Source organism: Paramisgurnus dabryanus, chromosome 2 (genome assembly GCF_030506205.2).
Source record: "Paramisgurnus dabryanus chromosome 2, PD_genome_1.1, whole genome shotgun sequence".
NCBI classification, from domain to species: Eukaryota; Metazoa; Chordata; class Actinopteri; order Cypriniformes; family Cobitidae; genus Paramisgurnus; species Paramisgurnus dabryanus.
The window spans coordinates 42,054,685-42,067,072 of NC_133338.1; the positions used below are offsets into that span (position 1 = coordinate 42,054,685).

General features: G+C 35.5%; 2 protein-coding genes and 1 long non-coding RNA gene across 7 annotated transcripts in view; 2 read left to right on the forward strand and 1 right to left on the reverse strand.

Moving 5' to 3' along the window:
• LOC135778664 (cytochrome P450 2F2-like) overlaps positions 1-6,133 on the forward strand; it is a 26,766-nt gene extending 20,633 nt beyond the window's left edge. For 4 of the 5 annotated variants that reach the window (XM_073812855.1, XM_073812856.1, XM_073812857.1 and 1 more), the window contains one exon: positions 1,878-2,253. In XM_073812855.1, the coding sequence (XP_073668956.1) occupies positions 1,878-2,080 (203 nt within the window). In that variant the 3' untranslated portion in view covers positions 2,081-2,253. Of the gene's footprint in view, positions 1-1,877; positions 2,254-5,201; positions 5,310-5,994 lie in introns of those variants that run through there. The other variant, XM_065289101.2, reaches the window with a different exon arrangement.
• On the forward strand, positions 6,018-8,891 carry LOC135778504 (cytochrome P450 2F2-like). Its single transcript, XM_073812869.1, has 8 exons — positions 6,018-6,157; positions 6,240-6,392; positions 6,492-6,656; positions 6,867-7,040; positions 7,126-7,279; positions 7,471-7,658; positions 7,791-7,932; positions 8,603-8,891. The coding sequence occupies exons 2-8, from the start codon at positions 6,351-6,353 to the stop codon at positions 8,803-8,805; spliced, it is 1,068 nt and encodes a 355-aa protein (XP_073668970.1). The 5' UTR covers positions 6,018-6,157; positions 6,240-6,350; the 3' UTR covers positions 8,806-8,891.
• Positions 8,892-9,031: 140 nt separating this feature from the next.
• On the reverse strand, positions 9,032-11,525 carry LOC135778667 (uncharacterized). Its single transcript, XR_010544609.2, has 3 exons — positions 11,028-11,525; positions 10,268-10,376; positions 9,032-9,917 (listed from the first exon to the last, which is right to left on the reverse strand). It is a non-coding gene; the product is annotated as an uncharacterized lncRNA (long non-coding RNA).
• Positions 11,526-12,388: the final 863 nt, after the last annotated feature.

The following is a 12,388-nucleotide window of genomic DNA, read 5'->3' on the forward strand; positions in this document are numbered from 1 at the left end:
AATTGAAAAAAATTGCAAATCTGAAGTATGATAGCATCCAGGGCATAATAGGCAGTCTGTTTTACACATGCAGAACCACAAAGTCTCATAAGACTAGCATGAGACAGGGTTTGATGTATTTTAAAAGCACTTTATACAACTAAAATTCAGTTGATTGTTGAAAATGATTAATCATCAAACTTTATTACAGACTCAAAGTCCAGATAAAACAAAAGAATAATACAGACAAGATGTTAAGACAAGATAAACAACCCGCAACATCACACACAATAAATAGCTAACGTACAGAATACAAAAATACAGATTGTTGTTTAATGGTAGTTACAAATTTTTATTGTATAGAAAGTACTACACAATTCTGTTGCATATACAAATTAAATACATAATATTTGACTTATGAGTCAATAAATGAAGGTTTTTTAGAAAATTCCTGCAAACCCAGAAACAACAACAAAAAACTTCTGGTATATGGACGTATCAGGTAGTCTGTACCAGGTGCTGTAAAGAAAAAAAGCATTTATTGAGCTAAAAAAAGACTGAATAATACCCCATTCAACAGTACTTATTATGTTTCTTAAATGTTTTGTATTCATTTCCTGTTCATATTAAATTACCCATTACAACTGTTTCTCAATTCAAAGAGCAGAACCAGTAATAAGGTGAAGCCCATGTTTGAATTAGAGAAATGCTGTCGCACCGTAGCGTAGCTCCCAGAGTCGAACAAACACGGAAGCTCAAACACGGTGCATTTAAACAAGCATGAAATCATGAACACACTTACTGTGGTGCGAGACAAAATATGTAATTTATAATAATAAATTCAATACCTGACTAGAAACTCTTCTTAAATCACCCTGTGGCAACCGCATGTTTTACCGCTCTTCTTCTTCTTTGAGATTTTACGGCAGCCGGCATCCAAAAAAAAGTTGCATTGCTGCCATCTATGGGACTAATGCCTTACTACACTTTTTTTTCGGTAATATAAATCAGTGTCTATTAAAAATTTGAAAAAATAATGTTTCCCCTCCCGCTTGACCCTCTTTTAAAATACTTTTCAACGATATTTCTTGAAAACCAACTTCATAAAACTCTCTGATAAGATCTTGTCTTTGGAGGGCATAATTTCTATTAAAGCATGTTGCACCGTCTCAGTTTCCTGATATGAACACAAGCCACTCTGATGCTTTCCTAAAATAAATAAAGTGCTTTTCAGAAACGTGTGACCAATCTTCATTCTAGAAATAATCACCAGCTCCTTACATCTCATTCCTCTTCTTTTACAAATATTAACTAAGTCAGTTACTCTGCTAGATAATGAAAATAAATGCCTCCCTTTTGTTTTCCTGCTCCCAGAGCGGTTGCCATTTTAAAATGTAAGTTTCTTGCCACACAATACTTTTACCCTCCGCCTTAGATTTATGATGACATCTATGTTTTCCTTTTGAACAGGTTCCTTAGCCAACTTATCAACCTTTTCATTTGTTACAATAGCCTACCTACATGAGCTGGCACTCATATAAATGATATTTCTTCCCCTCTCATTTTCACATTTCTAATTGCCAAAAGAATCTCATATACAAGGTCTTGTCGACTCCTTGATTAATATTAATAGCTGAGTCACTGCATATCAACACGTTATGGTTTTGAATTTGTTCCGTCCATTGCACTGCCATTAAATTTGCATATAATTCAACTGTGAACACACTTAGAAAATTTGAGGTTCTTTTAGACGCTTGGGCATTCCACCTCTGAACCACAAAAGCTGCTCCTGTAGCACCTGTTTCTTGATCCTTTGACCCAAATACGTGTTCCTCACATCTTTCTCTTATATTACACTGGAACTTATGCACCAAATTTGACTCTAACTTAATCTCTAGATCAGTCTTTGGTACCTTCAACTGCCATAAATGAACTGATGGCCACATTACACCTGGACAAAAGTTCTTATCATATATTGCCATTTCCTGTGCCAATGTCTCACATGTCCATCCAGAACTTGGACGTCTTGCCTCCTCTCTCTCCCAGCTTAACTGAATTGCTGTTTAAACTGGATGATCATCCCTTTGACCCATCAAGTTGACCCAATAGTTAGCCTGCAGCTGCTTTCTTTGTAAATAGAGTGGCATTTCTCCTATTTCTACCTGTAAGGAACATACTGGAGAAGATCTCACAGCTCCTATACAGATTCTCAATGCCTTAGCTTGGACTATATCTAACTCAGCTAAAACTGACCTGGCTGCAGATCCATAAACCAAACACCCATATTCCATTCTTGCTATGATTAAATATATATAAATTTGCTTCAAATAAACTACATCTGCTCCCCATTCTGTTCCAACCATTCATTACCCTTTTGCATTTATCTACTAATTTTGAGACATGCTTTCTCCATGTAATTCTAGTGTCAAAAATCACCAAGAAATTTCAAACTTTTAACCCTTTACAAATTCCTACCATACAGTTTCAATTGTATACTTTCATCAACTTTCTTCATTGTAAAAAACATCACCTTAGTTTTCTCAATAGAGAATCTAAAACCCAATTTCTTTCCCCAATCATCCACTAGGGTTAAAGCTTCCTGTATCTTCTTCACAGTATACTTCACATTTTTCCCCTTTTCCATAAGCTACCATCATAAGCAAATAGTGACTTTCTAATTTCTGGCTGAACTTTAGAAAAAACATCATTAATCATTATATTGAACAGGTACACTGCTCACGTCACGACCATTACTTTTATACTCTTCCACCTAGTGATCCTAAATCCACCTTTTGCGCAGTCTCTCACACAAAGTACGTGAACTTCTCCCACTTGCATTTCTCAAAGCAGCTCGTCTTTGATAAACAATATTTAGTATTACCAACATCCAAAATAATTTTACGATTAATCCCATTTTGAATTCAGTTGTGGCTTGTTTTTTAAATAATATTCATAAACATAGTATTTTATTATACACCCTTGAGGAATATATAAAATAAAATATAAATGAATGTTAGTTTAGAATTTTATTTCACATAATTAAAAAAGCAATTGTCTTACAATTGACAAAATCCCCCTTAAGCAGTATTTGCGTATTTTTATATATGCTATTTTTAAAAAGGATTTATGGTATGTATGTATGTATATGTATGTATATGGTATATATACAAAACTGAGATTGAGACTGTGAAAAAAGTGAGAAGTGCAATTGTCTGAGATATTTCAGGAGTAAAACAAGTTCTGATCAAAATCTCTATTGTATGGTATGGAATTGGAAGCTTTTAAAACCACCCAGAGTGTTTAAAGGAAACTCATACATCTAACAGTCCCTGAGAAAATTCATTTTTCACACGGTTCCTTAATAAAGCCATCCGGCTCAACATGTGAAAATCAAATGAGGTGCTTTAAGAAGAAAGTCATTAAGGCTTATTAGACAGGAAACTCTCTAGCATGTGGAGAGATGGACCAGGAGCCCACTGAGGAACCATGTGGCCAGCACCCTGGAAAGACAAAGTTGTAAGTTACTATCCATTTTATGCTTTTATGTCTGCTTTGACTAAAACATTTATGTGTAATATATAATAAGGGCTAATGAGAGTACATGAAATATAATATATAGAATACAACAGAAATCAGATACTTAGGCATTTATGTATCATTACTAATTGAATTACACTTAAAAAAACAACAACACTTACCCAACAAACGCATGGGAGTCTGTTGGGTCAGTGTGAAACCCTGTTAGCTGTTGTTGGATCAAAGTAAATGAGACTTTAGGATGTCGAGTTGGTTGTTGTTGGACCAGTGATAATGGAACTTAAAACATAGAAAAAGCAGGATCAGCTACATAGACCAACATTCCTGGCAAAAACCTTGACTGTCAGAAAAGTGACGTTGCCAAATTGTTGGTAGAATCCTGCAACCCGGTTATCATTAATCCAGCGCTGGTACTGTGTGGTTAAACATTAAACACAGAAATGCTATTAAAACAGTTAAATAAATCCTAAAGTCACACTTACCGGTACCTTCTGTCCAAGGTCTTCGACAAACCACTGATCTCCAAGGAAGTTACGAGATATATCAGTATCTCAATTATAAACCAAAGCTCTTAGTCCTAAGGCAAGCAGCTTTTTATCAACATCCTTGACAGTTTGGTAGATATTTATTTAAAACCACTAAAACAATAAACTCTGTGTCAGGACTGCATCACCGTCATCCTCATTCACTCTCACTCCCTTGAGTTCTAATCATCTCCACCTAAACCTCTTCACCCCTACCCTTTAAAACCTGCACTCTCACATCCAGTTGCTGTCTGGTCTCGTCAGTTATGACACTGACTTCCTCTTACTACTTACCTCAAAGACTTAACTGTACTCTCCTCGTCTTCATCTGCCAGTCGTTCCTCTCCTCATATCCATCCCAGGATTCTCATCTGCCACCTGCAACCATAGAGACTCTATTCATCTCCAAGCTAAGTTCCCATCTGGTGAACTCTTGCATACTGCTTACCTTTATCCATTCAATATCATCAGTTATTCAATAAAACTGCATTTAACTTACCATCTGTCTGCCTGCCATTCCTCTGTGTGACACTCTGCCTAACCAACAACCAGTAGCCACTCTCAGACTGAGCGTAGGTGCATAGATGCCTCCGTAACTCTCACCAAAAATGAAAAAATTGTTCTGGGTGAAATTTGGAAACTTGGCGAAAAAGCTTTGCAAAGCCAGGTAGTTGTTATCTGTCATCTAAATACAAAGTACATGTTCATAATATACTATTTAGATTTTGTGAGCAATAAAAAATAACTTTTCAGATAAGTAGAAAACATTTAAAATAATATTAATAGTAGTAATACAAAAACAACTTGTTAGACAACCATGTGATAATCAACCTTATAGCAACTGGGCCAAAAGTTAGTCAGTTACAAACGTGTAGTCAGACTTAAAAACAAATATTAAAAGGCACTGTTTGTCCTTTCACATTCCCCTCTGTTATTAGGCTATTTGTCAGAGGTATCACTTTCACCCATATTATTATTGATTTATATATCATCTATTTATTCCAGTTCAACAGTATTTAAAGAGGCTGTTTTCTTTGTGCATGCATATAAATTTGTGTAAAGACAGTAGTACAGTAGTTTTGAAGGGTTGTCCAGTAGATTAAAACCATGTTGACTGCACTGTTTCTTTTGTGCATTGGAGCTTTTTTTCTGTTCTTCCAGCTCAGAATTCGGCGACTCAAAAACTTCCCCCCTGGACCTACACCTCTTCCCTTATTTGGAAATTTGCTACAACTGGATCGCAGAAACCCTTTGAAGGATCTGGATAAGGTAAACTCACCAGTCAAACACACAACACAGACTGCTGCATCTAGAATCAAGGAAATCAAATGTCTCTTCTGTTCTCTATTTTTTCTGATTCTGAGATAAAGAGTTCTGTGGCTTTTTTTAAAGGGACATTCCACTCTTTTATGAAAATATGCTCATTTTCCAGCTCCTAAAAAAATATGCAAATTTTTGAGCTCATGCTGATGTAACATGGCTGCATGAGGCATAGTGATATTACGCACTGCCCAAAATAGTCCCCTGCAATTGAAAGTTACTTAGGGGACTATTTTCGGCTGCTGCATAATATTATTGTGCCTGCTGCAGCCATGGAACGTCAGCAAATTCCTTGATTATTAAGCAAGACTGAGAGTACAGGTTACAGTCATATCTGCCCAGACAAACCCGCAACTTTTAATTTTCTTAGTGCACGATGTAACAACAGAAAAGTCAAGTTTTAAACAGGAAAAATATTGAATATCAAATTTTTGGTTATTATTTTGTGTGATGCTAATGGTCTAATCAGATTCAATAGATTGCTTTGATAAAAGTGCTAGCGCCAGCTAGAGATCACCTGAATGGATTTTAAAATGATAAGAATCAAATGTTTAACTCTAGGGGAGCTGGAAAGTGAGCATATTTTCAAAAAAGTGGCATGTCCGTTTAACATAAATGTGTCTTCTTTGTGTAGTTTGCTCAGCAGTATGGATCAGTCTACAGTCTGTATATTGGTAGGCATCCAGCAGTAGTGTTGACAGGTCACAAAGTGATCAGAGAGGCATTGGTCACACAAGCGGTGGAGTTTGCTGGTAGACCAAGCGCCATGTTAATCAGTCATTTAACACAGAACAAAGGTAATGCAATATACACAAAATGCTCAGTACTTAAGCAGATAACAAACTACTTGCATAACACACATATCGTTTCTTTATTAAGGGGTGATCATGGCGGATTTTGGAAACGGTTGGAAGGAACATCGTCGTTTTGCTCTGACCACACTGAGGAACTTCGGCCTTGGAAAGAGAAGTATGGAGCAGAGGATTCTGGATGAGGTCAAATTTATCGTCTCACATCTGGAGGAATCTGCTGGTACATTAACTTTGACAAAACAATGTTTATAGATGTTCAGATTCTACTGTTTGAGAACATTCAACGTCCATAATAATAAGCATCTCTTCTTTTTCTGAGGCAGGGAAGGCAATTGACCCACAATATATTTTCCACCATGCTGCTTCAAACATCATTGCTGCTATCATCTTTGGTTCACGCTTTAGATATCAGGATGAATATTTCCTAAAATTGGTTACAGCCATTGAAGATTTTGCTAAAGTTATCATTGGACCATGGGCAATGGTAAATATAATGAAAAGTAAATAATATGCAAGTAAATGTTATACAGTCAGTACCAGTCTTAAAACAACAGAAAAATATTTAACATATTAAACCGAATTTGTTATGGCCAGTTTAACCATTTTTTGCCTTTACACAGTTAAACCGTATACTAGTCTGATACTACGTAATACTAATCTAGTAATATTATACATATGTTTTCTTGAATTGCAGCTTTATGAAATAGCTCCAGCACTTAGGATTTTCCCACTGCCATTCAGGAAAGGTTTTCAATATTTTGATCAGATTAAACAACACATTCTTAAAGTTGTTGGTGAGCACAAGATGTCACGGGTTGCTGGGAAGCCTAGAGATTTGATTGACATTTACCTGGAGGAGATGGAGAAGGTCTAAGATGTTTGTGTGTCTTACTATGCCTTTTAGCTTAATTTACCAGCAGCATATTTTGTTTACATCTACAATAATTTTTCAGTTTTTTTATCTACAGAGAGCAGATCAATGCACAACATTTAATAATTCTCAGATGGCCACTTTGCTCTTTGACTTGTTTTTGGCTGGAACTGAGACCACCTCTAACACAATCCGCACCTTAATCCTCTATTTGATGACCCACACTTACATACAGGGTAAGGAATGGCTAATAAATAAGAAACAGTGGCAATCCAAGCAATGTCACAATTAAATATAGAAAACTGCACCATATTTTCATATTACTATATATTTAATCAAGCTGACAGCTTTAAATGTGTCAGTTCATCTACAGACAGAAGCTTCTGGTATCAGCATGTATATTTTATGTCTGTATGTGCTTCATAAGAGCGATGTCAGCAAGAGATTGATGAAGTCCTTGGGGCTCGTGAACATGTTACATACGAGGACAGAAACGCCATGCCCTATGTTCAGGCAGTGATTCATGAGGCTCAGCGTGTTGGTGACATAGCTCCTCTTAGTATGTTTCACACTGCCACAACCAACACCAAACTACAGGGCTACAGCATCCCAAAGGTGACATTTACTATTATTCAATTATATAACTATTCAATTTGGTATATTAAAAGTTAACTATTTGTTAGTTTAGTTAAAACTATTTAAATCAGCATTTATTGTTGAAATTCCTGAACAAAGTTTTTTTTTTAGGGGACTATTATCATTCCTTATTTGTCATCTGCTCTCAGAGATAAAAGTCAGTGGAAGTTTCCCAATGAATTCAACCCTCAAAACTTCTTGAATGAAAAAGGGGAATTTGTGAAACCTGATGCATTCATGCCTTTCTCAGTTGGTATGTTCTACATATTTTATTAAAAGTCTTCATAAAATACCAATGGACAGTAGATATATTGCTCCTGTACCGCTCAGGGGTAGATCATTGCGTTAGCAGTGCAAATGGTTTTGGGTTTGAACCTTAAACCCAGGGAACATGCATGCTTTTAATAATGTACACCTGGTAACACTTTACAATAAGGTTCATTAATTAACATTAGTTAACTACATTATTTAAGATGAACTAATAATGAACTGCACTTATACTTTGCTATTGTTAATTTCAACAATTACTAATACTTTATTTAAATCTTGTTAACGTTAGTTAATGCACTGTGAACTAACATGAACAAACAATTTAAAGCTTTATTTCTATTAATTAACATGAACAAAGATTAATAAATTCTGTAACAAATGTATTGTTCATGGTTTGTCATGTTAATTAATGAACCTTATTGTGAAGTGTTACCGTACACCTTTTAATGCACTGGAAATCGCTTTGGATAAGACGTCTACCAACTGCATAAATCTATATTCATGTTACTCATTTAGCCATACCACTATACCCAATTCAAAGGTGGAAATAATGGGCTGTTTAATCGGACAAGTAAACTAAATCAGCATAACACAAATGTATTTGATAGAATGTGCCACTTTATATGCATTTATATTTACTTGTGTATTTTCAGGATCCCGTGCATGTTTAGGAGAGAGTCTAGCTCGCATGGAGCTCTTTCTCATCCTGGTCACAATACTGCGGCGATTTCGTCTGATCTGGCCAGAGGATGCAGGAGTACCAGACTTCAATCTTATATATGGTTTGACACAGTCAGCAAAACCATACCGTCTGTGTGTAGAACTACGTAGACCAGAGAAGACTTGCAAATCTTAAGTTTGTTTCTTATACCAAAGCCCTCAATATTAAGCAAAACAAAAATTACAAAAAAATTTCCCCATGATTAAAGAACATGACCTAGATCATGCCTTAGCTCTCTAGTTTTTTTTTTTTTCATTTCATTGTATTGTATGTTTTACTTGCTGTATGGGTCTTTATACAGAAACGTCCACTTTTGGCATGGCAAGATGTCTTTAAATTTTATTATTTTCTAACATTTAAACTAAGACCACATTATTAGATTACTCTTTGACTTTATAAGTACACATACACATAAATGACAGCTTAATGATTTTTTATTTTTTGTGTGCATGTACTTCAAGACTGCCTAGACCTTTTTTGTCACTGGTGTTACCTTACTTCTTTAGCAATATTTAAGGTGTTTATGCATTTTTGTGAAAGAAAAAAAACACAACAAATCACCAGTTGGTGTTACTGATCTTCACTGCTGTTACCCATAAGGAAGGTAACACCAGTGACAATTTTCATGAAAACTGCATTTTACAAAATTTCTGCTGCAAAGTATCAAACCACATGTTGTCAATCATTGTATATTCACTAAATTAAGTAGTTTACTCCATTTGTAGTCTATTTTTTTGCAATTCCCTAACAATAAAGGAGGTCATACCAGTGACTTAAACTAAAAGCTTCATATGAAATCATGAGATATTGAAAGAAGGAAGTCAAGTGATGTCATCAGTGTGATTTTGATTTAAAAATAAAGAGCTTTTTTGTTAAACGGTAACACCAGTGACACAACTCCAGGGGACCACTACTTTCATTATATATTTTATAATATTTATTTAGCATTTTGTCATATATTTGATAGTTATGGACACATTATTGTATTTTTAAATGGAAGAAGACACGATTTTTGATCTCAAAATAAAGCATTTTCAACAGAATACAAAAATACCGCTTGTTGTTTAATACTACACAATTCTGTTGCATATACAAATTAAAAAGACATATAAATATATTTGATGACTTATGAATAAATACATAAAGATTTGTTTCGTTAGAAAATTGCTGCAGACCCAGCAACAACAAAAAAAGCACTGATGATCTTCTGGTAAGTTATATGAACGTAACAGGCAGTCTTCCAGCTTCTGTAAAAAAAAAAAAAACATTTATTGAGCTAAAAAAAAGACTACCCCATCCAACAGTACCCATGTTATGTTTCTTAAATGTTCTGTATTCATTTCCGTTCAAGCAGTATCCAAGTTTATGTTCATATTAAGTTACCCATTACAATTGTTTCTCAATTCAAAAGAGCAGAACCAGTAATAAGGTGAAGCCCACGTTTGAATAAGAGAAATGCTGTCGCACCGTAGCGTAGCTCCCAGAGTCAAACAAACACGGAAGCTTAAACACGGTGCAGTTAAACGAGCATGAAATCATGAACACACTTACTGTGGTGCGAGACAAAATATGTAATTTACAAGAATAAATTCAATACCTGACTAAAAACTCTTCTTAAATCGCCACGTGTCGGCAACCGCATGAGGCATGAACACTGCTCACGTCACGACCATTACTTTTATGCTGCGTTCCAGGCAACCTGTAACCTAGTGATGGTCGTTTTCGAAGCACTGCTTCATGAGGCTTCGAAACATTTACGAATCTTTTGTTTCGAATCAGTGGTTCGGAGCTTGTTTCAAACTGGCCAAAGTCACGTGATTTTAGCAAACGAGGCTTCGTTACGTCATAACTGTTTCGAAACGTTTCGAAAATCCGATGGTTCACCACTAGGGGGAGTTGATCACATGACCAGTGTCTAATAAGTTTAGGTGAACTCGGGTCAGTTTTATAATGAAAGTTCATAAAACATTTATCCTTCTGACTAATAACACTGCCATGTTGTCTACTTTTTGTTTATAGACAGATTTAATTACAAAAATGTGCATAATTAAAAGGGTAGTTAGTTTTATTCATTTGTTTGCCCTAAATAAAACTAAAAACACATAAAACACTTTTAACTATGTCTTAAATAAGTTAAATCATTTTTTAAACATATTTTAATAAAAATCTTGCTATTATTTTGTAAAAAAAAGTGTAAAATGTGTGGTCAGATCTGCTTTTACACTGTTTTGACCAGCAGGGGTCGCCAGCGTGTGTGGGTTTCGAACTGCTTCGAAAAACTGAATCAATTTTCGAAGCAATTGGTTCAATTGATTCGAAGCTTCGAAAAGCTTCGTTTCTCCCATCACTACTGTAACCCGTAACTCACGACTTCAAAACCACGACTCACGACTTTGAACTGGGAGTACATCGATCTAGTACGAGTTCACGGGTGGGAAGTCACGGGTTTGACTGCCGTTCCAGAGCACTTTCACCGGTAGAAGGTTGTAAAAACACGAGTTACAGGCTGCCTGGAACGCATAAGGTCGTGAGTCGTGGTTTTGAAGTCGTAACTCACGGGTTTAAAAACCTGCCTGGAATGCACCATTATACTAGTTTCTTCTTCATCTGCATTGCTGGTTTGCAAGCAACCTTATACTGCCACCTAGCGATCCTAAATCAACCTCAGTCTCTCACACAAACGTACGTAAACTTTTACCGATTCCATTTCTCAAAGCAGCTCATCTTTGATAAACATTGTTTAGTATTACCAATATCCAAAATAATTACGATTTAAACTATTGTGAATTCAGTTTTTTTTTGGCTTGTTTTTTAAATAGTATTTTTTATTTTATAATATTCTCTCGAGGAATATATAATAACTAGATAGAAAAGTTTGAAGACAAACTTTATGTTGGCTTGACAAAGCCTAGCCTGAACGTTTAAAACAGATTGAGAGAAATTTAAAACAAGTTTAGTTTAGTATTATAACTTTCTGTAAACATGATACCAAAAGTTACCATGTTAGCATGTTTAGCACTAAGTTAGCATGATGCTAACATGAATTAGCAAGAAGCTAGCATGATGCTAACATGAATTAGCATGAAGCTAACATGAATTAGCATGAAGCTAGCATGATGCTAACATGAATTAGCATGAAGCTAGCATGATGCTAACATGAATTAGCATGAAGCTAGCATGATGCTAACATGAATTAGCATTGTGCTAACATGAATTAGCATGAAGCTAGCATGATGCTAACATGAATTAGCATGAAGCTAGTATGATGCTAACATGAATTAGCATGAAGCTAACATGATGCTAACATAAATTAGCATGAAGCTAGCATGATGCTAACATGAATTAGCATGAAGCTAGCATGATGCTAACATGAATTAGCATGAAGCTAGCATGATGCTAACATGAATTAGCATGAAGCTAACATGATGCTAACATGAATTAGCATGAAGCTAGCATGATGCTAACATGAATTAGCATTGTGCTAACATGAATTAGCATGAAGCTAGCATGATGCTAACATGAATTAGCATGAAGCTAGCATGATGCTAGCATGATTAGCAGGAAGCTAGCATTATGCTAGCATGATTAGCATGAAGCTAACATGAATTAGCATGAAGCTAGCACGACGCTAACATGAATTAGGATGAAGCTAGCACGACGTTAACATGAATTAGCATGAAGCTAGCACGACGTTAACATGAATTAGCATGAAGCTAGC

Bases quoted from the DNA above. Each gene is read 5' to 3' on its own strand.
- LOC135778504 (XM_073812869.1), top strand. From the start codon at position 6,351: ATGAGGTCAAATTTATCGTCTCACATCTGGAGGAATCTGCTG. The intron at 7,280-7,470 runs GTAAGGAATGGC...GTGCTTCATAAG, and splicing joins GACCCACACTTACATACAGG to AGCGATGTCAGCAAGAGATT. The intron at 7,659-7,790 runs GTGACATTTACT...TTTTTTTTTTAG, and splicing joins AGGGCTACAGCATCCCAAAG to GGGACTATTATCATTCCTTA.